This window comes from Pistacia vera, unplaced genomic scaffold (genome assembly GCF_008641045.1).
Source record: "Pistacia vera cultivar Batoury unplaced genomic scaffold, PisVer_v2 Contig34, whole genome shotgun sequence".
Classification (NCBI taxonomy): Eukaryota; Viridiplantae; Streptophyta; class Magnoliopsida; order Sapindales; family Anacardiaceae; genus Pistacia; species Pistacia vera.
This window is the reverse complement of record NW_022196157.1, coordinates 1-27,892: the sequence shown is the minus strand read 5'-3', so window position 1 is coordinate 27,892 and position 27,892 is coordinate 1. Positions and strand designations below refer to the sequence as shown.

General features: G+C 35.9%; 5 protein-coding genes, 1 long non-coding RNA gene, 2 other non-coding genes and 2 pseudogenes across 10 annotated transcripts; 4 read left to right on the top strand and 6 right to left on the bottom strand.

Annotated features, from left to right (window-relative positions):
• Positions 1-2,013: 2,013 nt before the first annotated feature.
• LOC116138301 (salt stress-induced hydrophobic peptide ESI3-like) lies at positions 2,014-2,420 on the bottom strand. The gene is made up of 2 exons (XM_031424016.1): positions 2,280-2,420; positions 2,014-2,177 (listed from the first exon to the last, which is right to left on the bottom strand). Exons 1-2 carry the CDS (start codon positions 2,358-2,360, stop codon positions 2,094-2,096), a joined length of 165 nt encoding a protein of 54 aa, XP_031279876.1. The 5' UTR covers positions 2,361-2,420; the 3' UTR covers positions 2,014-2,093.
• Positions 2,421-3,593: 1,173 nt separating this feature from the next.
• TRNAV-AAC lies at positions 3,594-3,667 on the top strand. Its single transcript has one exon. It is a non-coding gene; the product is annotated as a tRNA-Val (tRNA).
• A 416-nt stretch (positions 3,668-4,083) lies between these two features.
• Positions 4,084-4,630, bottom strand: LOC116138216. Its single transcript, XR_004129270.1, has 2 exons — positions 4,333-4,630; positions 4,084-4,217 (listed from the first exon to the last, which is right to left on the bottom strand). It is a non-coding gene; the product is annotated as an uncharacterized LOC116138216 (long non-coding RNA).
• A 45-nt stretch (positions 4,631-4,675) lies between these two features.
• Positions 4,676-5,082, bottom strand: LOC116138305 (salt stress-induced hydrophobic peptide ESI3-like). Its single transcript, XM_031424020.1, has 2 exons — positions 4,942-5,082; positions 4,676-4,839 (listed from the first exon to the last, which is right to left on the bottom strand). Exons 1-2 carry the CDS (start codon positions 5,020-5,022, stop codon positions 4,756-4,758), a joined length of 165 nt encoding a protein of 54 aa, XP_031279880.1. The 5' UTR covers positions 5,023-5,082; the 3' UTR covers positions 4,676-4,755.
• Positions 5,083-6,288: 1,206 nt separating this feature from the next.
• TRNAV-AAC lies at positions 6,289-6,362 on the top strand. The gene has a single exon. It is a non-coding gene; the product is annotated as a tRNA-Val (tRNA).
• Positions 6,363-6,778: 416 nt separating this feature from the next.
• On the bottom strand, positions 6,779-8,912 carry LOC116138307. Of its 3 annotated transcripts, XM_031424023.1 has the most exons (4): positions 8,789-8,912; positions 7,562-7,831; positions 7,028-7,143; positions 6,779-6,912 (listed from the first exon to the last, which is right to left on the bottom strand). In XM_031424023.1, exons 2-3 carry the CDS (start codon positions 7,778-7,780, stop codon positions 7,030-7,032), a joined length of 333 nt encoding a protein of 110 aa, XP_031279883.1. In that variant the 5' UTR covers positions 7,781-7,831; positions 8,789-8,912; the 3' UTR covers positions 6,779-6,912; positions 7,028-7,029. The 3 variants fall into 3 exon arrangements, with proteins under 3 accessions (XP_031279883.1, XP_031279882.1, XP_031279884.1); XM_031424022.1 differs by having other exon boundaries at positions 6,779-7,143; positions 8,789-8,911; XM_031424024.1 differs by lacking the exon at positions 8,789-8,912 and adding an exon at positions 8,192-8,539 and having other exon boundaries at positions 6,779-7,143.
• A 451-nt stretch (positions 8,913-9,363) lies between these two features.
• Positions 9,364-15,311, top strand: LOC116138278 (Golgi to ER traffic protein 4 homolog). The gene is made up of 12 exons (XM_031423985.1): positions 9,364-9,506; positions 9,620-9,699; positions 10,459-10,537; positions 11,440-11,521; positions 11,779-11,929; positions 12,090-12,180; positions 12,875-12,958; positions 13,459-13,505; positions 13,691-13,819; positions 14,268-14,352; positions 14,581-14,661; positions 15,035-15,311. Exons 1-12 carry the CDS (start codon positions 9,459-9,461, stop codon positions 15,041-15,043), a joined length of 966 nt encoding a protein of 321 aa, XP_031279845.1. The 5' UTR covers positions 9,364-9,458; the 3' UTR covers positions 15,044-15,311.
• A 269-nt stretch (positions 15,312-15,580) lies between these two features.
• Positions 15,581-17,605, bottom strand: LOC116138287 (annotated as a pseudogene).
• Positions 17,531-20,542, top strand: LOC116138246 (annotated as a pseudogene).
• A 2,547-nt stretch (positions 20,543-23,089) lies between these two features.
• On the bottom strand, positions 23,090-27,886 carry LOC116138222. Its single transcript, XM_031423939.1, has 3 exons — positions 26,911-27,886; positions 23,975-26,799; positions 23,090-23,371 (listed from the first exon to the last, which is right to left on the bottom strand). The coding sequence occupies exons 1-2, from the start codon at positions 27,608-27,610 to the stop codon at positions 24,014-24,016; spliced, it is 3,486 nt and encodes a 1,161-aa protein (XP_031279799.1). The 5' UTR covers positions 27,611-27,886; the 3' UTR covers positions 23,090-23,371; positions 23,975-24,013.
• Positions 27,887-27,892: the final 6 nt, after the last annotated feature.

Here is a 27,892-nt window from a genome sequence, read left to right as displayed (position 1 = left end):
ACTTGAGTTCTTTATTTTATTTTACTTTTTTGGTATCTAGAAGTGTCCAGACTAGCTTGCATATATTTCAACTAATCTTTTAGGATCCTGAAGTTAACAGACAGGTAAGCTTTCAATGACTACTCCTTATTAATAGTCGTAGGGATTCAAACTTAATATCTTTTGAGTAATATACTTAAGAGTCTCAAATGAAACTTGAGTTCTTTCCCTCCACCCGTTTTTTTTCTCATTTCTCAAAACTAAACCCTTAAAAATTGGTGAACAACAATTCGATGAGGCCTGAATTTTTGTTGTAATTGCACTGAAATCTATTTTTAAATAAATAATATAAAGACCCGAGTGTATACATTGTTAATTTCTACAAATGTATTTTTTTTTTTTTTCAACAAATTCAACTTTTATTATAATTTTAATGTCAAAACTATTAAAACTTTATAAAAGATTACCAAAAAAACACAGTAAAATATTATCTGTAATTACAGAATTGAAGAAAGTGTATTGAAATTCATTGTGTGTGACATGTGCTACTGAAAAATATCCCCATAATATATAATTTTGTAGAGTTATATTCTAGCTCTATGTTTGCTTACTAAAAGATACCGATCACTAATAAAAGAGCAAAAGAAGGTTTTATGAATTTGTGAGTTTGACTCCCAGAATAGAGATGACCTTTGGGACTCTTTCCCGATCGACAATTCCAAAAATCCAGAAAATTAGTTAAGATACACGTAGGACCGGCTCAAGGGGTAGGCAAATAAAGCACCTGCCTAGGGCTCCCCCGAAAATAGGGTCAAAAAGGGCCCAATTTTTTTATAATTTTTTTTGAATATATTACAAAAATAAAAATACTATATAATTTCTTATGTAAGGGCCCAAAAAAAAGCCGTAACCCAAATTTATTATAAACTTTTTATGTATATTCCCACCTAAAGTTTGATAGAATAGTAAGTTTGTACCTCTAGTTTTACATATTCTAATTTACATCCCTAAATTAACACATTGGATTTCTTTTAACAATGAAAGGCTAAAATAGTCATTACATGTCTCAAATTACTCACCCCTAATTCAATCCCAAAATTCGACATTCACATAAATTCAGCTCCACCCCTCTTTCGTCGTCAGCCATTTGGAGTTGATTCTGGTCAATTTTCTCACCAAAATCGACCGGAATCATTACTTTATCATTTCCCAACCTTGATAGCCCTCAATTTGGCCAATTTTTTAGAAATCTCGCAACCCAACTTCACCGTGCATGACAACCATTTCTGACCTTTTTAGCATGTACCCAACATTGTTGGCCTTCCTTGACACCACTATCCTCCTCCCCTCAGCCCTCTCACCAAAACCCTTATCATACCTCATCCATTTACTCCGCCAATCGCCGATCACCAATACCTTTTGGGCAATGACTTCTCAAGCCTTTTCTAATCAATATTGGTATTGGAAATCACCCATTTCACTGCCCATCACTTCTCCAACATCTACTATCCAAAACCCCCACCAACCTGACCCTGTTAGCCCGTCAGTCGTCGCCCTCCTTTCCTAGTGATTTTGCATCTCAAAAGACAAAAAAAAAGAAATTTGAAATAATTTTTTTAATATATGTTTATATAATTAGAAGGTCTCCAAAAAGTTAGGATCACAAATGTTCTTGAAACGGGTTTAGATACACGTAACGTAGTAGGACAATAAACAATAACCATAAATTGTCCGTATATAATTATTAAAAAGTTGCATATTCTCATAAACACCAAAAATATTGGACCTGAAAAACATTTGAATAATTCATCCTCTTCTTTTGGTATTTTCATTTTCAAAAATACATTGATCACGTTACATATGGCCATTAGTTTAATAGTTTTTCTTCCACAGATGATATATATCTGGGTTTCCAGTTTGTTTCAGTTTACCGATGCTGAAGGATCTCCATTTCAGGTTCATGTTAACACACATACATCACATCTAAATGATCATATTATCATAAATTAAGAAAGACGAAGAACAGATTCTCCATTTATTTACACCAAAATAAACATACCCAACATCACACCTATTACACTTCACTAATTAAAACCCAAAACCATCTTCATTTACTATCCAACTAACACATAAATTGCATATATAATCCCAGGTATATATCCCAATATTGTCAGCAACAGATCTATCCAAAACTCCACCTGCAAAAACAAGAAAAATAAAACGATCAGATCATATCATATCACATCACAATGTGTTTTTCTTCTAAATTAAACCAATGAATATTCAAGAAGAACATGTACTCCACAGCCATAACGTAGGAAGACTCCAACAGGAGGAAGAAGGATGGCGAGTATGATTTCTAGGAATGTCTCTGAACCCATGAAGATGGTAATAGTTGGAACTTGAAACTGGTAAATTCAAATACAGATAGGGGTGGGCGATTTAAGCTTAAAGATGAGAATGCAAGAAGAGGACAGCAGTACAATAGATATGAACAGGTGTTAAATTCACGTAAATTTTATTTTGCCACGTGTTTTAGTGTTTGACACGTATGGGATTATGCCTATACTGTAGTGTTCTTCTTTGACTTGTTTCAATATTACTATTGGTGGTGGATGATCAGAACACTTGCTCATAATTGAACCTCATGAGCTGCACACACTTTTTATATATCATACAAGGATCAACGGTCCTGATCAAGTTTAAGGATTTTGATCTGCCCTGATCCTTCTGTTTAAAAAACATATGCTATTGCCATTTTGATCCATCTAAATACTATGTAATATGCTTAATAGGATTACTGAATTTTGTCATAAATGCTGATACTGCTTTGAGAAAGTTACAGAGACTGTACAAAGTGATGTATTTCTTAATTTTCTTTATGAAATTGGGCATGAGATATTTGCTGTATCTTGAGTTCAAGCAAATGATATATAATTGTGATTCTATTTGAAGGAAGATACTTATGGTTGCTGACCTCGGCTATATGGTTAGACCTTGGCATGATTACATCCCCCCGTTTGGCTAGGAAATAGAAAGGTAAGAGTCTAAAGGTCTACTTTGAGTAGGCTTTGTCTAAGGGTTATGGTGTATTGGGTTTGGAGGGAGCGAAATTGTAGGATCTTTGGGGGGAAAGCCATAGAATTTAACAATATTAAATCTTCCTATAAAAATAGGAAGTTGGCTAATACATAGGGACTTCCTAGAACCATCTTCAAAGACAATTTGCTCGTTGTTATTGTGAAGACTTTGCCGTAGACCGTAGTGTATCCTCAATCTCTTTGTTTTCTTTGCTTTGAGTCTATTTTGTGTCTCATTGTATGTGTTTTTTGGAGCCAAACCCAATGGTGGTGTTTTGTTGTTGATTTCTTAATTAAATTCTTTCTCTTAGCTCTTATCTCCCATATTGGTTTAGATAGGCTCCCAAGAGAATTGTTGCATTTGTTTGTTTTTTGCACCCTAGGGAGGTTGTGCTGTTGGCCCCCTCTTTTGTAGGCTTTTATAAATTTTTCTTCTTTAATACAATTTACTTAGCAAAAAGAAGATATATAATTGTGATGAATGTTGAGGACATTAGAATTTTAATAAGAAAAGTTATGTTCCATAACACATGAGGTGTCGTGGTGTAGTTGGTTATCACGTCAGTCTAACACACTGAAGGTCTCCGGTTCGAGTCCGGGCGACGCCAAATGGGTATTGTTTTTGTTTTGTGCTGCATTTTTAAAACCTACCTTAATCTTGAAATTAAGATTGGAACTTTAGGTGGTCTAGCAAAGAAACAAAAAACATTGGTTCAAGCAACAGCAATGAAGATGTTGATAGCAAAGAAACTAAACTGAAAAAAGGGTTATTTTATATTTTTATACACCCCTTTTAAAAAAAAAAACAATACAGACAGATAGCCCCCACGAACTTCAGAAACTACATGAACACCCTCTTCTGCGGACAGATAGCCCCCATGAACTTCAGAAACTACTAAAAAAGGGTACAAGGTGACCATGACAACAGACATCTGCATTTTCAATATCAGAAATAATACATTCTTCTTCAAGTTCAAGCAACTGTAGCATTTACAGCATCAGAAATAATATATTCTTCCTCAAGTTCAAGCAACTATGATTTTATTAGTGCGGCAAATATTACAGCCAGCAACTGGTTCAAGCAACAGCAGTAAACATTCTTTGGAATGGATCAACAAAATCACTGGTTCCGTTTGTTTGATAGCAAAGAAACTAAACCTAAAAACCAAATAAGAATTGGCTCCAATCAGATTTCCAATACTGTATTATGGGCTACGCAGGAAGCAAAATTGACCACAAAGTGAATATGTTAACACGCTTGACACCTACTGACCATCAAGGCTGATAAGGCTCAGGAAGACGAAGGCCCACACTAGCAGCAGATTTCCCGAGTACTCTTTTCATTTCATCTGATCTATCCACGGCAATGTTGTACGAGAACAGCAAGTCCTACAATCATCACAATATCAAGGTAAGATATGACAAATAACTAGTTCTTTACCACATAAGCTCTTTCATTACAACAATTAGCAATTGAGTAAACAGAAGAGAAATAGTGGTTAGTCAACAAAAACGACAAACCACACACTGATAAAACTATTTTACCCAATAGTGGAACTCACTATTATTTAAACCCATATATAATTATCTGACTGGGTATACAACTTGATTCTCCATTTATTTACACCAAAATAAACATACCCAACATCACACCTATTACACTTCACTAATTAAAACCCAAAACCATCTTCATTTACTATCCAACTAACACATAAATTGCATATATAATCCCAGGTATATATCCCAATATTGTCAGCAACAGATCTATCCAAAACTCCACCTGCAAAAACAAGAAAAATAAAACGATCAGATCATATCATATCACATCACAATGTGTTTTTCTTCTAAATTAAACCAATGAATATTCAAGAAGAACATGTACTCCACAGCCATAACGTAGGAAGACTCCAACAGGAGGAAGAAGGATGGCGAGTATGATTTCTAGGAATGTCTCTGAACCCATGAAGATGGTAATAGTTGGAACTTGAAACTGGTAAATTCAAATACAGATAGGGGTGGGCGATTTAAGCTTAAAGATGAGAATGCAAGAAGAGGACAGCAGTACAATAGATATGAACAGGTGTTAAATTCACGTAAATTTTATTTTGCCACGTGTTTTAGTGTTTGACACGTATGGGATTATGCCTATACTGTAGTGTTCTTCTTTGACTTGTTTCAATATTACTATTGGTGGTGGATGATCAGAACACTTGTTCATAATTGAACCTCATGAGCTGCACACACTTTTTATATATCAGACAAGGATCAACGGTCCTGATCAAGTTTGAGGATTTTGATCTGCCCTGATCCTTCTGTTTAAAAAACATATGCTATTGCCATTTTGATCCATCTAAATACTATGTAATATGCTTAATAGGATTACTGAATTTTGTCATAAATGCTGATACTGCTTTGAGAAAGTTACAGAGACTGTACAAAGTGATGTATTTCTTAATTTTCTTTATGAAATTGGGCATGAGATATTTGCTGTATCTTGAGTTCAAGCAAATGATATATAATTGTGATTCTATTTGGAATTAGATTCTTATGCTTGCTGACCTCTGACTATATGGTTAGACCTTGGCATGATTATATCCCCCATTTGGCTAGGAAATGGAAAGGTAAGAGTGTAAAGATTTACCTTGGGTACTCTTTGTCTAGAGGTTACGGTGTATTGGGTTTGGAGAGAGTGAAATTGTAGGATCTCTGGGCGAGAGTACAAGAATTCTCACACTATTATCGATACTATCAAAAGTGTGGTGAGAGACAAAGTCATGAATCTTAGCAATATTAAATCTTCCTATAAAAATAGGAAGTTAGCTGATACATGAGGACTTCCTAGAATCATCTTCAAAGACAGTTTGCTCGTTGTTATTGTGAAGATTTTGTCCTCTTTGTTTTCTTTGCTTTTGAATCTTCTTTGTGTTTCATTTATGTGTTTTTTGGAGCCAAACCCAAGGGATTGTCCTTAGGGTAGTGTTTTGTTGTTGATTTCTTAACTAGATTCTTTCTCTTGGGTTTTATCTCCCATGTTGGTTTAGCTAGGCTCCCAAGAGAATTGTGGCTTTTTTTTTTATTTTTTGCACCGTACGCGGGATGTCCTGATGTAGGTTGGGCTGTTGGCTGCCTTTTTTGTGGGCTTTCTTTTTTAATACAATTTACTTAGCAAAAATTGTGATGAATGTTAAGAATATTAGAAGTTTACCAAGAAAAGTTACATAACAAATAAGGTGTCGTGGTGTAGTTGGTTATCACGTCAGTCTAACACACTGAAGGTCTCCGGTTCGAGTCCGGGCGACGCCAAATGGGTATTATTTTTGTTTTGTGCTGCATTTTTAAAACCTACCTTAATCTTGAAATTAAGATTGGAACTTTAGGTGGTCTAGCAAAGAAACAAAAAACATTGGTTCAAGCAACAGCAATGAAGATGTTGATAGCAAAGAAACTAAACTGAAAAAAGGGTTATTTTATATTTTTATACACCCCTTTTAAAAAAAAAAACAATACAGACAGATAGCCCCCACGAACTTCAGAAACTACATGAACACCCTCTTCTGCGGACAGATAGCCCCCATGAACTTCAGAAACTACTAAAAAAGGGTACAAGGTGACCATGACAACAGACATCTGCATTTTCAATATCAGAAATAATACATTCTTCTTCAAGTTCAAGCAACTGTAGCATTTACAGCATCAGAAATAATATATTCTTCCTCAAGTTCAAGCAACTATGATTTTATTAGTGCGGCAAATATTACAGCCAGCAACTGGTTCAAGCAACAGCAGTAAACATTCTTTGGAATGGATCAACAAAATCACTGGTTCCGTTTGTTTGATAGCAAAGAAACTAAACCTAAAAACCAAATAAGAATTGGCTCCAATCAGATTTCCAATACTGTATTATGGGCTACGCAGGAAGCAAAATTGACCACAAAGTGAATATGTTAACACGCTTGACACCTACTGACCATCAAGGCTGATAAGGCTCAGGAAGACGAAGGCCCACACTAGCAGCAGATTTCCCGAGTACTCTTTTCATTTCATCTGATCTATCCACGGCAATGTTGTACGAGAACAGCAAGTCCTACAATCATCACAATATCAAGGTAAGATATGACAAATAACTAGTTCTTTACCACATAAGCTCTTTCATTACAACAATTAGCAATTGAGTAAACAGAAGAGAAATAGTGGTTAGTCAACAAAAACGACAAACCACACACTGATAAAACTATTTTACCCAATAGTGGAACTCACTATTATTTAAACCCATATATAATTATCTGACTGGGTATACAACAGGTAATTGGTCAATGCTAAATAGTATCAGTTGATCAAATACTATATGCAATTACCGGAAAAATAATTGATTCCATATAAAGTATGAGACAACCACAATCTGACTGGAGATTGTACCAAAAAAAAAAAAAAAAGAAAATAACAATAGCCTTCAGAATGGAAGAAAGGACAGTAAAAATTAGATCAATTGAAGAGAGTCGTGCCTTTTGATGGTGCACACTGTTAAGAAGAAAAGTATAATCATGGGCAAGTCTGATCTTTTGTTGTATAGATGAAGGATCAGACAAGTTGCTGTTCTTCCGGAACTCTTGTGTTATATATTCCCTGAAATGCTTCTTGTAGTCTTCCTTGCCAATATGTTTCCCAACAGCTTTGAGAAGGTGGCGATACACCTTAGCAGCTTGCAAAATCTCAGAACTCATTTCCAATCTTCACCTCTAAATATCAATTATGTTCTTTTCTTCTTCTTGTTCCTACATCAGAATCATATTTATAGCACAAACAGAAATCAGCTCTCACAAACTCAATTGACAAACATGAAACAAGAAGAACGGTATGTAAGAGAACGCCAACAAAATCCTAAATTGAACACTTTAAAGAAGTTTACTATTTTCAAAACAAAAGTGCTGTGTTTACATATAAAGAGTTCAAAAAAAAAAATGCAATAAGAACAGATGGGAACCAAATAAAAGATCTCCAATACTAAAAACATTGAACTACAGCGATTACTCTGGTCACAAAAAGCTTCTTCTATTTTATTTAATAACCCAAAATTCCTAAACCCGCTTAGCGAAAAGATTAGCAATACTAAAAGCATGAACTGGGGCTATTACTCTGGTGTCAAAAAGCTTCTTCTTCATTTACTTAATCACCCAAAAATCCCTGAGCCCACTTAGAAAATGAGACACCGAAATTGAGCCTGCTCAACCCTTCAATCTGTGGGAAACAAGATACTCAGTCACTTTTCTTCAGGCATGTGGCTCTGAGCAGCTCCATAACTAGTAAAGATTCCTTCTTTCAGCTCAAAATGGAAATTTTGTAAGAATGGTACCAAAATTTACCAACTTAATTCACTCAACGTTTCACTGCCAATATCCTAAGTATCGTACTTTCTTTCTCTTTCAGGCATTTCATCAAATATCAAAACTCCATCGAACACTTTGAAATTTGATAGAAATTCTGACTTGAAACGAATTCAAAACAAACAATTCTACTCCATGATTACTGTAAATAAACACAATACTAAGCTAAGCAAAACGCAAAAAAAAAAAAAAAAAAAAAAAAAAATTGGCTTTAAACCATTAATGCAGTATTCAAATAATACCCAATATAAATTATCTTGACAATGAAATCTAAGCCACAGCCAATAATTCAAAAAACCACCAAAATTGGACGAAGTAAATGCAAATATATGTTATTAAGAGGCGCACCTGGGGAGAATGTGAGTGATGCAAGGAGCCAAACTAACGAGAAGCAAGCAAGAACGAAAGTAAAGAATAGCAAGCTCATGTTTAATGTAATTACATTTTCACCATCTACTTTTCCAAATTTCTATCTAGTCCTTGATATAATGTAAGACATAGTTCAAGTTTGTAGAATGATGAATAAGTGTAAGTTTATTAAATTAATTTATCACTAAAATCAAATTAATTTAATGTCTGCTCTAAATTTATATTAAAATTTTGTATATAACAATCTATAAAAGAAGAATAATATTATATCAATATACCTCTCTCCTAAATTTTTTCTCATAATCCTGATATAATAGTTTATAATTGATCAATTTATAACAAATTTTACATGAATCTTATATAAATTCTACTAATTAATTATAAACTGACTAATTATGACCTATCATATTAAGTTTGAAAAAATTCGTGAAAAAGAGTTATCAACGTAGTATTACTTATAAAAGAATCGACGGGTAACTTTTTGTAGATGCTAAATTCTAAAAGAGGTGCATGATAGGAGTAAAAATATGGGTCAAACAGTAATTTTAAAACGACGAAAAATCAAAGCGACGAGATCGATTTCACTATTAAGAAGTGAAGAAAATATTTGGCAATTGGCATCCAAACAGATCTATATCTTTGCCACGACATGTCGCGCGAAAGACCGAGACGAGCCGTCCTGCCTCCGGTTCAAGAGGTGCGAGCTCTCAATTTGTTTCTCTTTCAATGATTCAAATTAATTGAATCACGACGCAATGCACTTTTAATTTCATAAGAATGATTTGATTTGTTATTTGGTGTTGAATGCAGAACATTGAGAAATTAGAGAAAGTTATAAATGATGGTAATTTTTATGGAGCTCAACAGATGTACAAGTCTATTAGCGCACGGTGAGTTCTGTTATGATTGTCATTATTTTTATCATCCTTATTTAATCATTGATTTAATTATGTTACTCTTGTTTTTTTCTCAGACTTGTGTTCATTATGGTTTATAAATTCTTGGAAATGAGTGGATTAGGGATTGTTTTATTGAAGTAAAAGTGCTTTCTGTAAAATCAAGTTCTTTTTCGGGAAGCATCTGAATTTTGTTTTGTTCCCTATCATGTTATTTGAATTTGTGTTCTTTTGATGATCTCTTCAAGTTTATATTTAACATGTTATTTCGAAAAGAAATTCTGCAAAATCAAGTTCTTTACCGAGAAGCACCTGAATTTTTTTTAATCATGTTTTTCTTTGAATTCGTATTCTTTTGGTGATCATTTCAAGTGTTTATATGACCTAAAACAAAAACTTTATAAAAAGCATTTATTAACTATTAGACTATTGATGATCTGAATGTGTTTTTGATTGTATCTCAAGTATTTCTTGATGCAACTTATGTACTCCAAATCAATTTGTGAGGATATTATTATTGAACCATTAAAACTTGTTAGATATTCCTTATTCTTTCTAAACCGATTTGACTATGATCTTTCTTGTGCACAAATCATGGCCAAACTCTGATTTGAATTATCATGTTATCTCTGGCAAATAGTTCTGAACATAAAATTCTTTTTTTTCTTTTGTTTCACCAGAGGTTATTATTTGTTATGGCTGTGGACAAGAGTCTTTGTCTTTTGGTTTGCTAAGACTTCTGCCTTGATACAGATATGTTGCTGTACAGAGATTTTCAGAGGCATTGGATATTCTACATTCTGGTGCATGCATCCAGTTGAAAAACAACCAGGTTTTCTCCTATTTATAGTCAGTGATTCCTTTTTCTTTTTCCTTTTTTTTTTTTTCTTTTGGGGGTCACGGCTTTTGTTTATGGTTTGCAAAATTTATTTGACCAAAAAGAGTACTATGTTGCTGCTGCACTTCCAGTAGTTTAGCTTTAGCCATGTTAACATTGTTGTTGAAACTGCGGGTTGAAGTTTGGCCTGTAAATGACTTGGATGAAGGCTGGATTTTTGCATTGTTTTAGCTTATATTTGGTTGGGTTTAGTTTGGTTTGTACCTAAAAGCTGCAGATTAGATATGAGTTTAATTGTTGGTGTAGATGATAGTAAGATAGTAACAAAATGGTAACTGTGGTATGCATGTTGTACTAATGTCAGTTTTGGATGATTTTGGCTTCTTTGAGTCCGTATTTTATAGATCTAACTTATTAATCTGGTTACCCAGTCATACCATCTGTTGCATTTCCAAATCCTAGCTAAACAAGCTTAAAATTTTCTTCTGATAGACATTTATATATAAATACATATATTGATAGATATTGCTTCCAGTGTTGATATTGAGCATTGGGTTAATATTGTAATGCAAATCGACCCAGCATGAGGTTTGGTATGTAGACCATGGCTCATCCTGTCTTAAGTTTCAATGTTGTACAAGTAAAAGAGTGGCCATCCATAGTCCTTTTGATGCTAATAGTACGAATGGATGACAACGCGTATACTACGATAGAACAGTGAATCTTTGTTATTAAATTGTAGAATTGAGCTCGTTTATTTAAAATTCAACCCTTTAACAAACCCCATCCCCCAAAGCAAACAAATGAAAAAACCTGTGTTGAACGACTATATTATAAATTTCTCATTTTGTCCCCTATCTTAATTTATTTAATTGATGTGCATGAAAAAATTTCAGGTTACTTGTGGGGCAGAGCTTGCTGTGTTGTTCGTCGAGACACTTGTTAAAGCGAAAATTCCTTATGATGATGAAACCCTTGGTCAGTTCATGCCTCGTGATAAACTTTAAAGTTTAAACTTATTTTCAGCTCCCTTTGTCAATTGTTAATGTTGTTATTCAGGATGTAATGAATATTAATGGCCCCCTTTTCAGTCCTTTTAACTTAATTTGAATAATTCGATGCATATAAAGTAACTTGGGAAAAATTGTGATTTAACATAAATGCATAATACTGCTATCGTGCTACATTTTTTTGGGGTGTTTGTCTTCACAATTATAACAAAATATGTATGTTAGATCGTATCAGAAAAATCTTTGAGCTGTTTCCTCGGATCCCTGTGCCACATAAGTTGGAAGATGACGATAGCATGCATGAACTTACTGAAGCCCTTGGGACAGCAAAAACAAGTGTAGAGGGCTGCTCATCATTCTTAAAGGCTGCTATTAAGTGAGATATTGTGCCCTTATTATGTTTTGGAACTATTGTGTGCATTTTTTTGCTGGTGTTGAGATGTGTTGTTCCTTTTTCTTTGCAATGTTTTGTAGTGAAACTATGCAATGTGTTTGTTAATTTTGTGGTTTATTGTGATTGTTTCTTTGTTTTTCAGGTGGTCGATGGAGTTTGGAGCTCCTAAAACTGGATCTCCAGAGATACATGTTATGCTAGCTGAATATATGTATTCGGAGTCGCCCGAGCTGGTAGGTTTTGATTAGAAGAGACTTAGGCTTCTGGTTTCCGGAGTAAATGATCTTCACAGTTTATTATTTACTGTTTAAGATTCAGTACCATGAACTTTTTCTCAATCCCCGATAATGGGGTGAAGTAATACGCAAAGAGTAATGCTAGCCTTACTCACTCCCCCTACTCACTTCTCTTACTCACCTTTGTTAAAATGTTAGCCTTATCCACTTTTTTCACTTTTTTAACAAAGGTGAGTAAGAGAAGTGAGTAGGGGGAGTGAGTAAGGCTAGCATTATTCATACACAAAAATTTTCATATTACTGACTGCATAAATATATACTCACATAATATGCAATCCAAGGAATGACCCATATTATGCCCAAGGTGGCATTGAGGCCTCTCATTAGAAGTGTAACCCCCTGTTCTGTGTCACTGTTTTTAGTGAAACGATTTGAACCTATTATATGATCATGTCTGAACAGGAATTTCCTTCATACTGCACCCTGATTCTGATTTTTGAACTATATAGGCCATTTAATAAGTACATTTAGGATATTCTGTTTATTAACTTATATTTAAATTAGTAATATGACATCCCTTTATCAGTATGAAAAATGTAATGTGAGACTTAGAGATCCATTTTATGTTATGCATACTGTTGGGTCTCATAGTTGATTGGCATAGTCGTATTGATGTACTGCTTCTTTGCAGGACATGACTAGAGTATCATATCATTTTGTCAGGGGAAACAATCCACCAAAGTTTGCATCAATTTTAGTCAATTTTATGGGCAAGGTAAGCTGTTTCAATAGTCTGCTCATTTATAATCCTAAACATGTTTTATTTTTATTATTCTGTTGTAAGGTGCAATAATGTCCACAAATTCAAGCCGTCGTTTTGTGCAACATTTGTATTATTATATGAGTGTGCCTGTGTGTATATTATGTAATTTATAGTTTCCATCTCATTTTAAGACATACTTTTATGGAAATTTTAAGTGTCTCCACAAGATTTATAATTGTATTTTTTTTTTTTTAAATTCCCAATGTTGGAGGAAATTGATGTCTAAAATTTGTAGACTTTAGATTTTTAAATTACTTATTAGTTTATGGGATTATCTGTGCTTTTGTCAACCAAAAAATTTTGAAATGCCGAGGTTAATGAATCTTTTTTCTCTAAGCACTCCAAGAAGGAGCACAATTCCCTTAAATTAAGGAATGGTATTTGTTCCTTTTTGGTTCCTTCTAGGTTAGTTGTCAAACAAGTTCAACTAATATGCGTGTCAACTAATGCAGTGTTATCCTGGTGAAGATGATCTGGCAATTGCACGAGCAATCCTAATGTAAGCTCATTGAAGAACTAGACAACTGCATCTTTCTTCCTTACAATGAAAAGTTTGTACTCAAATTTGAGAACACTTTGGCGACTACAAACATGCATCCAATGTTTGTGTGTCTATATACCTGTTATTGTAGTATAGTACAGCATTCAGCTTTACCCCGATTAAAACTTTTCTTTTCAATGTAGGTATCTGTCTATGGGTAATCTGAAAGATGCTAACTATCTTATGGATGAAGTAAAGAAGGAAGTAGAATCTAAGCAACTTGATTTGGGTGAATCAGACCTAATCCAATTTATCACTTATCTTTTACAAACGTAAGTTATGATTCATTTATTTCTCTTTATAGTTACTGTGTTGGTATATTTCATCAGCTTGGAAGGGATTCTGTTTTTCAATGTTCACTGATAATACATAGGCTGGTACCTGAGTCAAGTGTGTTAAGGGTGACCTTTTAATGCATTGGATCCACTTACCCAAAGAAATTGTAATCATATGATTGATGTGATATTGTTTTTATTCTTTAAATCTATGTCTTGCTTCTTCCTCCAGCTATCTGCAGAGCATCATTTACCTTCCTGAATTTATAATGGCGTTGATTTATTTGAAATATTTATTTATAATGCCGCAAATGTATTCACAGAATTCCTTTCATATCTTCAATTGACGTAAAAATTTGTGTAAAATAAAGGGTTTGCTAATCCTACCCCATTCTTTATATATTTCATTGTTATAGAATTTTATGTGCCCTTTTATTCATTGCAGGTTGCTGAGAGATGCTTTGCCACTTTTTAATATGTTGAGAGCCAATTACAAGTCATGTATAGACAGGGAACCTGGATTTAATGAGGTACATTATCATTGTTGCTAATTGCAATAGATCCTGGTTATTATCTTTCTTATAAATCCATGTTATCCTTTTTATTCTTGCCAAGCATAGAACGAAGGTTTGCACCTGTACAGTAATTTTCGTTGCTGGTATCTTCAATTAAATTTAAGCTATTATCAACTTTTTATCTTTGGCTTGAAGAGATTTTTTTAAGTATTTATGAGTTCTGACATGAAGATTATGGTTCAGTTGCTAGACGATATTGCAGAGAAGTTTTTTGGAGTAAGGCGTAGAAATCCCCTTCAAGGAATGTTCGGAGAGTTGTTCAAGGTAATTATTGTTGATTTTACTATTATATGGCGCTGCTCGACATTTACATTCAGTCTTGTATAGTCTGCACGATAGGGTTCAGAAATGCCTAGACGTGGACTGGACGGTTTGACATCAAACCCATTTTAATTATAAGAAAAAAAAACTATCATCTTTGTAGAAAAAAAATAAATCAATTCCTGGAAATGTTGTCCCAGAGCAGTTGCTCTTTGTTCATTTTAACAGGGTTTTACGAATCATTTTCTTCTTCAAATTATAAATTCTTAATATGGTTAAATAGGCAAGAAGGAAATGGTTGGCTGTCTTTCAAAAATGGAAAGAAATAAATACTTGAATAAGATTCTCACTTGAAATATTGGACTTTGTTTTGCAGATGATGTAGTGACAAAACAATAGGTTCAGTGTGTTGCTATCTTGACGAACCCAACATCGCTGCTTTTCGTTCTGCCTTTAAATGGGGTAGTTGATTTACTAAACATTTCTGAACTTTTACTTTTTCAAGGAAGTTTTTTGTTTTCGTTTATAACCATTTTTTTTCAGATGATTGAAAATTTCTTCCTGTAATGGAACTAAATTATATCCTTGATTGCTGTACAAAGTATATCATTTGGAATGTTCTATTCATAGAATCAATTTGATTTCATGCACTATTTCTTGGAATCTGTAATTGAGTAAACTCTAGTTTCTTGTATTGACAAAGTTATGATGCAGCGTGGGGGAAAGCTCAATTACTACAAAAAAGAAAATGAACACAATGCTGGGTTATTTTAAGGGTAATCTTGAAATAATTATCAGATCAACAAAAATGAAGAACCAAAAGTTCAGAATAGTTTATCAAGTGTTAATCGTGCTTTTTATACACAATTATTCATTAAAGATGGAAGAATAAACAGCAAAATGATTCTTGTATACATTAACAACAATGTAATATAACTGTATAATTGCTATTAAAGTTCCATCGTTTACAATTTCCAGTACAGACATCCTTCAGATTTATTGAAGTAGGCCTCTATTCTCCTTCATAATACATGAAATGTAAAACAGAAAGGGGAACAGTAATACATACTACTCATCAAACGAAAATACCACTCCATTCTCCTTGATGAAGTTGTGTGTTGTGTGATCCACAACCTGCACAGAAAGATGACCATAATAAGGCATCGTGATCTAAACATATGCACGATACACGCACATAGGCACACTCAAAAGGTGCCATTAAAGTGCATTGCATTGTGTGGATAGAGCGAAAATGGATGCACAATGAACATGTTGTCATGTTCATGGACCAATAAAACAATATTGAGAGCTTGGTGCAGAAGAGTGTCATTTTCCAGGTAAACCCATTCCTCCGTTTAGTAAGAAGTTATCATCCTATAAACTCCTCAAAGAACAATTTCCTAAAGGACTGGCAACTGTGTGTGCACTGAATGATGGTGCTAGTTGACGATTTCCAGATCTCTAAAGGGGTTAGGCATGAAAGCTTCCCTAAGAACATCAAAGTAAAATTCAATTTTGACTGGGATCAGATTCAAAAATTGGGACATATGAATCAGATTTATACAAATCTTTCAGGCCGAAAATCAGTCTGAAAATTTTGCTATATTTATATCATGCAGAATCAAAACAGTATGCCTTCTGATAGATTATCTCTGCTTCCCAGAAGGGAAGTTTATTTTTCAATCTAGGCAAAGAAACTAACTTGTCTAGGTGAAACGAATAGATACAACCATATCAATTCACAGTGGCTCTCCATATGCACCAAAAAACATTTATAAATAAGACCTCAGTAGAAAGAAAGTGTGAAAAGCTCACATTGGTATTGCTGAGTTCTAAATTGTAGAAGTCCATGTTGTCTGCTTAAACAAAGGCCCCGCATGCCAGGTTCCACGGTTAATTAAGAAACTTAGGCCCTACAATTCTGAAAACGCGCACATCTTCAACAGAAGGAGGAACATAGAAATGACCACAGTGAGAATGCACAATGCCTGTCCCACCTTAGTTTCCTTTGAATCAACAATGGAGGGCTTCGCGACTCCAAGATACCAAACATGACCCCCAATTGATCAAGGCACTGAGTCACACTTGCATGGTGGTAATGTTGAAAACTTCAATGGTCGGTCCTCCAGATGCATAATGTAGAACCTGTTGAAAGCATGATTATACCATCAAAATCTATGAAAATTCTCAATACTCTCTCGCGGATATGAGTTTCTTCTCCATTTAAAGCACAGAGTCAAATAAAGATGAGACTAATTAGACCAAAAGCCAGAAAGCTTTAACTGATTTGAATTTGCGCAAATATATGGCTTAAAGTTCAGAACTTTGAATTACTATGAACTTGTAAAGCTACAATTTCCTCCTAATACAAACGACTAAACCAAAACAAAAAGAAAGCTTATAAATCAACGAGACAGAGCCAAATTATATGCAAATACTCATTATATTCTCTAAAGACAAAAGGGTAATTGACAAATCAACCAAATTGTTCCTCTCTCATCCAATCCCTTGTTTGCAAAGTTGATTAAAAGTTAAAACAACAAACATATTCATTGAATGCGGAATCAGTACAAGCAAAGAAAGAAAATATAATCGTGAAAGGAAAATATGAAAAAATTTAACACCTCGGCGTGCCACCGCGAGGTCTAGTTGGATCTTGAGGACCAAACTCTTCACCATCAGGTGAAGCCTCAATCACCTGTCCAAATTCCGCAAAGCTTTTTTGTGCTTCTATTGGCTTCAGTTTCACCACTCTTTTTGCTTCTTTATTTTCCCAGAATCCTCCATTTTCTCGGGAAATATAAGTCAAACAGAATCCAGTTCCAAACATAGCTTCCACAAACCCACTGATAGAATAACCGTACATTAAACGATGTCGTTTTAGCTTACCACAAATCACTGATAGAATAACCTTTACATTGCTTTAATAATATAACCAACATAGCAAAATTGGTCTCTTTTCTTTCGAAAAGATAACCACATTCATATTTCCGGACTTCTGCTAGGGAGGTCCGTGTAATTAAATAAAATATAAAGGAAATCATAATAATTTATCTTATAGGGGTACTTTAAAATTACACTAAAGATCAGGGAAGGTCATTGAAATTATTCCTTAAATTTTAAACTACCCTCGTCAAAACTATCGTTTTGCCCTCCATCTTCTCTCTCCCTCCATCTCCAATTCTCATATAAGCCCCAAAACCCTAATTACAGTCGCACGCAGTGACAGATATTGCCATGAACAAAACTCCACCACCACTACCACCAAATCCAAACCAGGAATCAACTGAACCCCAGCTTTCAGAACCCTAACTGAGTTCTAACGAGAGATACAACTCCACTTGAATCACTCACTCCCCATATTCAACACCTCTCAGCCACTCTTCCTTTTCTTCTCTCTTCCAAAACCCTAGCCCAGAGACCCAACACTCTTCTCTCTTTCTTCAAATGGGCCCAGTCCCATTTACCTCCTCTCTCATAAAATCCCCACTCCCTCTTCTTTCTCTCCTCCCTTCACTCTTTCAATATCACAAGCACTCAGACGCCAAATCATTACTCGTTTCTTTCATCAACTCTGATCACAACATGTTCTTCATAGCTACATGTAACCCAGTAACTGGGACCCCAAGAAATATGGTATTAAGCTGTCGAAACCACTATTCGACACGTGTATTAGTGCTATGTTGAGTCTGGGAAGCCCCACTTGGCTGCTCAGATTTTCAATAAAATGAAGAGGTTGAATGTTCAGCCTAGATTGCTGACTTGCAAGTGCTTGTAAATGGATGGTAAGACACCCTTCTTCGCATTCGATTTTGCTTGCGAATAAAGTTTTTAAAGATATGACTTGTGTTCTTGGAGTTAAACCTAATACTAGTACTATTAATGTGTTAATATATGGAGTTTGCTTGGGAAATAAGTTTGTTGATGCATTTAAGTGGCTAACAAATGGAGGGTTTTGGTTGTTTACCTGATAATGTAACGTATAATACAATATTGGATGCTTTGTGTAAGAAAGGTAGGTTGAGTGAGGCTAGGGATCTGTTGTCAGATATGAAGAATAAGGGTTGTGCCCAATCGGAGCACATATAATATTTTGATAAGTGGGTATTGTAAGTTGGGGTGGCTGGGGACGCGGTGAAGGTGATAGAGTTGAGACATGAACAATTTGGTGCCGGAGTTCGGACGTATAATATGTTGATTAATGGGATGTGTAATGACGGAAAGTTGGAGGAGGCTTTTGGGTTGAGGAATGAAATGGAGAATTTGAAGTTGTGGCCTGATGTGGTACTTATAATACTAGATTAATGGATGTTTTGAATCAGGTGGTAGCTCAGAGGCATTTAAGTTGATTGATGAAATGGGTGAGAAGGAGTGAAGCCGAATGCAGTTATCATAATATTATAATTAAGTGGTATTTGAAAGAAGGCAGAATAGAAGAAGCGAGTAATACTATGGGGAAAATGGAAGAAAGTGGGTTTACACCAGACACTGTTACTTACAATACTTTGATAAATGGATATTGTAAAGCAGGGAAGATGGCTGAAGCTTTCAGAACAATGGATGAGATGGGTAGGAAAGGTTTGAAGATGAATAGAATTACACTTAATATCATTCTTCATACTCTTTGTGGGGAGAAGAAACTTGATGATGCATACAAATTGCTTAATAAAGCCTGCAAGAGGGGTTATTGTCTTGATGAGGTGAGCTATGGTACTCTTATCACAGGATATTTTAAGGACGGAAAGGTGGACCGAGCTTTGAAGCTTTGGGATGAGATGAAGGAGAAAAAGATTGTTCCTAGTATTGTTACCTATAACATTATAATTGCTGGGCTATGTCGTTCAGAAAAGACTGAGCAAGCCATTGACAAGATGAATGAGCTTCTTGAGAATGGTTTAATCCCGAATGAAACCACATATAATACAATTATTCATGGGTACTGCAGGAAGGGACAAGTTGAAAAAGCATTTCAGTTTCACAACAACATGGTTGAGAACTCGTTCAAACCTGATGTGTTTACCTGTAATATTCTTCTTGGAGGGCTTTGTAGAGAGGGTATGCTAGAAAAGGCTCTTAAACTCTTCAACACATGGATTTCAAAAGGGAGGACAATTGATGCAGTTACTTACAACACAATGATATCAAGTCTATGCAAGGAAGGGAGATTCAAGGATGCATTTGATCTTCTATCTGAAATGGAAGAAAAGAAATTAGGGCCTAATCATTATACATTTAACATCATTCATGGGGCACTAACTGATGCCGGAAGGCTTCAAGAAGCAGAGGATTTCAAGTCTAAAATGGTTGAAGAAGGTAAAGTAAAGGATCTGCGGCAGAGTGTGGTGACTACTGAAACTTCTGAGGGATTTGATTCAAGTTCCATTGCTTACTCAGAGCAGATCAATGAGCTCTGTTGTAAAGGGAAATACAAGGATGCAATGCACATTTTTGAGGAAACAACACAAAAGGGTATCACTATAAACAAATCGACCTACATGAAATTAATGGATGGACTAATCAAAAGGCGAAAAAGCATTTCAAAAACTGACCATAGCAGCTAATCTCTCTTGGGCGCTTCACAACAGCATCAAACGAGAGCAGTTTGACATAGATTCAGCTGCTATTGAACACAGAAGGTAAGTTTTTTTTTTCCAGGAGTTGTTTTATTCACTGAAGATCCTGCTAGCTTGCAATTCCCCCTTTGTGTTGTGGCATTTCATTGTGTTTATAATTTTTTGATATTTGGAATTAATTGATGGAGGTAGATGTGTTGTCTGAACGCTGGTACACCTTGTATAGTATGTGCCATAGATCGATATACTGACATAGCATTGTATTGTGTTTGTGTATACATATATTAAAAAGTTGAAAATAAGTTGCTGATATTAGTGAAGTGGGCAAGATAATGAATGTGTGCCTATAACTTATCTTACTGATTATATTTCATAGCAAGGAAATGAGAAACCAACAACATTAGATACTGCAAGTCTGTGGCTTGTGTCCATATCGTGTATTCTTACCCTTGTTTTCAAATCAAATTTGTATAAATTGTGCATTCTCCCACTGTAGAAGATAAATGAATTGGATTTTAAGAGATGCAATTGATAAGGTTAATTCCCTCAAATTTTGAGCAATATGCAAAGAAGCTAACGTAATTGAAGCTGGAACAAAATATGTATTGCTGCAAAGCCTTCGAAATGGGTAAGATTTTTCCTGTGGTAGTGATTCGACTGTTGGTTTGCTGGAAATCCTTCCAGTGAAGTTGGGTTGGTCGGGTTTGTACAGGGACCATAAGATAAGATCTGAAGATATTGAATTAACTCTCTCACGGTCCTTTTTCAGTTCTCTATGTCGTTTATACATCTGTAAATAAGAATGCATGTCGATTCTGCTGAGTTGATTCATTTGTGAATCGGTATATTAACTAAATTTATAATTTGCATTCATTTAAGAAGAATCAGAGTGGAGGTCTTCTTTTTATGTGATTGGTACTCACCATTAGTATACTGAAGAATTATCCAAGAAAATGCTGCACTAGTTTGGTATGCCATTTATGTGCCCATCTTCATTTGATTTAATTTTACTACTCTTGAATTTAACTTTGTGGTAAAATAAAAGCAGATTTGTGGGGTGCAATTTTTTACGTTGCTGCTCATCAACTGGTTTTTAGGGTGTGTTTGTTTTATCACTTTGGATATGATTTTTGAAAAAGTAAGAGTTGAGTGGTAACAGTTAAAAATTAACAAAAACACTCCCCTAAGTTTGTTAATTTACTAAACACTCTTACAATAAAACATTGAAAATTAACAAAAACATCATCATCCACCCATTACATGTCGACAGCTAGCCACCACCACTGAAGGGTGGTCAAAGTAGCCATATTGGCATAAGACTGATTAGATCTGACTAATCGTACGTTGATATGACTTTTTCTAACCAGATCTACTGTGGATATGATCGAAAAAGGTCAAATCTACGACCAGATTTGGCCACATTTGTCGTCAACGACGACCAAAGATATGAATCGTCGTTGATTTGGCCGTATTTGGTCGTAGATCTAACATTTTTTAGTCAGATCTACGATGGATCTAATTGCAAAAAGCTCAATCGACGCACTAATCGATCATATCCAACCGATAGTGTGCCATTATATTAGATTCCGACCACCTTCTAACAATGGTGACTAGAATCTGATAAATGTAGGTAGGTGGAGATGTTTTTACAATTTCTAAACTTTTTTTTGGAGGAGTGTTTTGTTAAATTAACAAACATAGAGGGTTTAAATTAATTAAATAAAATAGAATATATGTGTATTTTGGATGGGATAGTGCAAAAATACTTAAACAAGCACAACCTAACTATTACGACTCCATTCTCAAGTTGACTTGTTATAAAAACCATAAAAAGTAAAATGAAATGTAAGAATTTTAACAGGAATGTCTGTACTCCGTTGATAACTTCTTGTTTGACTAAAATGACTTAAATTAGCTTATTAAAGCATCTAAGACTGCTCACACTATAAAATGCTGAAACTATTTGCCACATTGGTCTATCTGTGCATGAACAAGCAGTAATACTGATGCGCCAATGGAACTCACACAAAGATAAAATTTAATTCAGTAGATGGATCTTTGGCTATGAAAGAAATGGAGAAGAAGCATCTAACTAGTAAACCCCCCAATTCATACATTTAAGAAACATAACTGGCGGTTGAGGGAATATACCAGAACTATGAGCATTACATGTAACCATGGCCATGGCAATAAAGCTTCTAAACGATCTGGATTGGAGGTAAGAAGATAATATTAATCTCCCAAGCAAAAGAAAAAGCTGGACAAAATTCACCACCTAAGCTCAGAATTTAACGGATGAGACAACAATAAAGCATATGTGATCAGTCCAAAAATAAAATACAATGAACAGAACTATTTTGAGTAAATTAGGGCACGCTCCACAAAGTCCTCAGCAATCATAAACCATATAAATCTAATCAGAACATTTCACACCTCATAAACTGTCTTTTTTTCAGTTTCATTTTTCTGTTTGATGGGGGATTATGGTCTTCATAAAGTTTGTTAGTATGTCGATATTCAACTTTAAATCAAGAGTAGGTTTTCCATCAAGTCTTCCCAGTTAGCTTCAGTTACCAACGATTCATACTAAGCAAAATTTACAGACTATTTTTACTTATTTCTTTCAATTAAGCACTGTGAGCCGCCAGTCTTCCTCTTGTTAACCATACAGCTTTCCATGCTTGTACGCCCAAGACTAGTAAAGGTACGAGAGGAAAATCTTGAACGAACGCACCCATCATGTTTGTGAACCCACAATGTAGCCAATGCTTGGCATAACTCAAGTAGACCGCAAAAGCATAGGCCCTTCACCAAAGTATTGACAGTGACCAACAACCACCATATACAAAGCAAAAGGCTCAAGCAGAAAATGATAGATATGCAATATGATTTGCAATGGAATCTTTAATCCTCAAGAACAGCATAGTTAATATATTACACTGACCGATTTCTAACGACATAACATCAGGAATCTGAGTTTAACTCAACAAAAGACAAATCCCGAGCGTAGAAATAGCGGATAACTAGATGAACTAAGAGTCTGGTTACCTTCTCTAGCGGCCAGTTTAATCAGCATATGCCATTTAGCATTGTTATCATCAGCACTGTTTCCGCCTATATCCTTTAGGGTCGGCTCTTTCCTAAAACATATTCATTAATTAATGAATAAAAAGTTCGACCAGTTAGTTAACAGTGAAGCCAAAAGATGAAAAGAGAAGAACTAAAGGTTGCAACATATAGCATTACAGCAACGGTTATTGGATCAACATCAATCTTAGTTAGGCCTCTAGCACATAAGTGGATCAAACCCTTTTAACAAACATCAACTTTCTCAAGTAACAATATTCAGCAATACATGAAGGAAATGTTTCAAGATGGTTTCAGAGACTAAACAAATAAAAGAAGCTCTCACTCACCTTAAAAGTTAATATATCAGACAAATGTCCCACCCAACTAATCCAAGGATCACTTTTCTAAGCTATAGAAAAGTAAAATAACATCAATTCCTACTACTACAATTTAGGGTCAGTAACATAGTCCTCCGATTTCTGCTGTCCTTAAGAACTGACACCAATACTACTTCATTTGACAGGAAACAAAAGTAAAAGAGTACATTAAATAGCTGACTACCTCTCTTTGACAGGGAGTATTTAAACATGTTCTAGTCATGCAAATTATGACCCAAAATTCAAGAACCACAACATAAACAGTAAGAAAATTTCAGTCCAAGGGCAAAAATATACCTGAAGTTCACATCAAAACTCAAATTGCACGTTTGGACATCACGTTGCATATTCCTCACCTAAGGTTGTGACAATGGGTGAAGTTTTAAATGGTACAGATACAATATAGCTGATCTGATAATTTACAACCATTGATCCAAAGATATTAAACTTGGCAGCACTACTGGAAGCAACTTCTGCATCAGAACATTTCCTAAAAACCACTCTGGCACGGCTAGTTTCCTCATCAATTTCTGTCTCAGATTCCTTCAATGGTCCAAAGCGCCTAAATATCTTATTCAGGTTTGTCTCTGAAGGAATGCAGTCTACCTCAGGGAAGTTCAATATAAGTTCTGCAGGTGAATTCTCATCGACATAGCCAGGCGGTTTTGGAGGGGCCAGATCCTGATTGGCAACAGAATGTTGCTTCCTAGAAGATAATCTACGACTCTTTTGAGCAGGTTTCCCCAGTTCAACAGGAACAATTTGATATCCTCTGCCATTTCTACTTGATGGTTGCTCTTCAGCACCATTTTGGATTACCCTGTCTGTCCAATAAGTGTCACTCATATCCTCAAATTCAAAAGTTTCTGGAGACCCAATAATCGAGTGAGAAGATTTTTTCCTTTTACCACCTGCTTTATCCACAGGCCGGCTTAAAATTATTGAATTCCTGAAATCAGAGAAGAAACCAGTAATAGTATTCAGAAAACTGTATCCTTTCATGGGATCTCGTGCTGCCAAATGAAGTTGAGATAGCAAATCATCTAGTGACGAATAATCTGCAGGAAGAATCCTTTTCTTTCCTTCTGCATCCTCAAAATTCTCAAATGAAACATCCGCTCCATCTCCATCAAATTTCTGCAACCTCTCACTATTACTCTTCAGGATAGATGGAGACCCGGTCATTTGGCTAGCAACTCTACGTATGCATTCACCTATTTTGAAGGATGGTTTAGGAACGTGAGATTGGGTGGCAGATACTTTTGCAAGGGAAATAGTTTTTCTCACATCTTGCAATGAGTCATCACCAGTAGAATCAACCACCTTCCGCCTCTTTCCAGAAGATGGTGAAACCACCTTGCTAGTACCGAATTCATCGTCATCTAGAGAATCAAATGAACCACTCATCAACTCAGACAAGCTTCTCTCCTTTCTAGGGTATATGCTATCCTTCAAATTGTGTTTACGCTTATGATATGAGCTTCTTTGAGTTCCAGAAATCTCCTGGCCAGAGTGAATAAGCTCATCATCCTTACTAAAAGTAGTTGCATCCATCTTGTCCTCAAAGTGAAAAGCATCCACACCGTTTTCTACCAAACCTCCACAAAATTGGAATTCAGGTAGCTGATAATACCCCTTTAAACGATAGAAGGACAACAACTGAGCCTTAGATACCACAAGCTCAAGTCGGTCAGCCCCAGAAGATGGAGACTGTGCTAATGCTGTCATATATTCAACTAATTTATCAGGTTGAAAAGATTGAACACCAGCAAATTCATTTACCCCATCTCTCACACTCGACTCTTGTCGGATTCCAGCATTCTCAACAATTTGCAATCTGATATCATCATAAGCATCCTTTGGTATGCAAGAGCAAGCTAGCTCCAACTCCACACGTCTGGAGACTTCTTCTAGAGTACAATTGACAGCATTCTGAAATACTTCTGCATTGCTCTGCTTCTCTACCTGGGAGAAATGTGAATAGAAGGGCTTTAGCTGAGATGCATCAACCCAAGCAAATGTTCGATCCCCAAAATATGCTACCAGAAAACAGTCCTTCTTATAATACTTCATCGCCTTCTCAGATGCATCAGAAGGATCAAAAATCTGTCCAGGCCACCATGGATGGCTCCTCACTTTACCCCAGACCAAATCAAACACATCAAACTCTCCTTTATCCTCTAGGGACAACTGATAACTAGCTTGATGGGATTTCACTAAGTTTCCAGCCTTCACAGTTGTCCGTTTAACAAATTTCTCCTCTGCTCCATGTATAGCACCCTGTTCACTATCTGGTTCTTCAACTTCCATTTCCTCTGCTCCATGCAAATCAACCTGCTCGGCATCAATAACTTGTTCTTCAACTTGCATTTCTTGCCCTGCAGTTGAATCAACTTCATAAAAATCAGCGGGCTCCAGACCTCCAACATTGGAATCCAGAACTTGTTTACTGTCCTTTGGAGCAACTTCACCCCCATTCATGACTTGGATATCCATTTCTGTACTTCCACAAACTACCTCGGCATTAAAGCTCTGCTCATTTCCTGAGCAGGATAGAGTAGCATCAACATCAGAAGAGCGCAGACGTGGAACTTCCACATTCGCATATTTTGGACTGTCATCCACAGTCATAGCCTCACCACTAACAACCTCAAGTGCTGTTTGTACTGTAGATGTTGAATCCAAACATGCATTTCTTTGATTTTCAGCGCTACCACCATCCGTCACAACCTCTGTCAGATGTTTTTGAATTAATATCTCTTTCCTTCCATCTGAATTATCTGGTTTGGCATCATTTAAAGCCTCCTTATTGTCCATGGAAGAAATTTTGTTCTCTCTGCCAGAGACTTGGGTATCTAATTCACTGCCCGTGCACAGTGTCTCATCCTTATTGTTCTGAATATTTCCAGAGCAAGATAACATCCCATCCAATTTAGCATTACCAACTTGTTTTTCAATTCCATTCATTTGTTCTATATTTGAACCAACAAGAGCAGTTCCCTGATCTAAATTCTCTTCCAGCTTCAACTGTTGGGCTTCCTCAAAATTAGGATGCACCTTTCTGGCCATTGCCACGTCTTCACCTCCAACCACCTGGGTTGGCTGAAAAGAGGATGTTGAATCTGCACAAACATTGCAGTGATTTTCAGTGCTTCCATCGGCTTTCTCCACATGTCCCTGCAGTTCTTCCAGTGAAAAACTTAAATTTTCATCGAAAGTATCAGTATCCATACCTTCCATGGTGGTACACATATATTCCCCTTGATCCGTCGCTGAAACTTCCCCCCTAACAGCAACTGGAACTTGTTCATCCAGGGAATTAGGGTTAGCATTAACAATAGCATCTTTTCCAGTTCCTCCATCATCTGTCTCGGCCATTGGAATTTGTTTTTCTTCTGAACTAGAAGAAATACCCTCTACAGCCGGGCTACTAGTAGTATTTTTTTGGGAATCCAAAGCCTCTTCACTAACCACCACTGCATCCTCCTCAACAACCTGGGCAGGTGCACTGGACTCTTCCAAGATTGCAGCAAAACCTGCATCTGCAGTTTCAATACCAGGATTCCATATTTCATCATCCAAAACCCCCAATCTCTGCGTCTCCACAACTTGATGTGCATCATCTCTAGCACCGTTCGATTCACTATCTTGCCTAGCATTCTTATCCAATTCTTTTCCTAAATAATTTTTATTCTCTGTAACAACTTCCACCACAACTTGTGTTTCTCTCTCCAAAGTACCAGACACCACTGCAGAAGATTCTACCCCGTTTTCGGCTCCTTTGCCCTGTGCTTCACTTCCTGCAGTACCAACCATTCCACTACCTCTCTCAACATTATCCCCAAGAAGTCCTCTCTCCAGGTCCTCTTCCCCAGCACCCGCCACTGTCTCCTCCATGTGAGGGATTTGGGTTTCTCCACCTGTTAAACTCATAATTGCCTTAAACTCTTCAACCCCAGTTCCAATTCCCAAATTTTGAACCTCATGATTCACAGAATCAACTTTTCTTGAAGGTTTTTCATCAGCTACATCACCCTCAGCCTCACCTCCAACCACCTCCTTATTTTTCTCCACGCTCTCCTCCGCAACAGGCCCTTCAACCTCCGTCTCCAATCTGTCATTTGATGATGCTTCACCAACAGAAACCCCAATTCCCCTTGTACCCAAATCACCAGCTACATCATCCCCACCACCTGGACTTGTCAAATCTCTCTC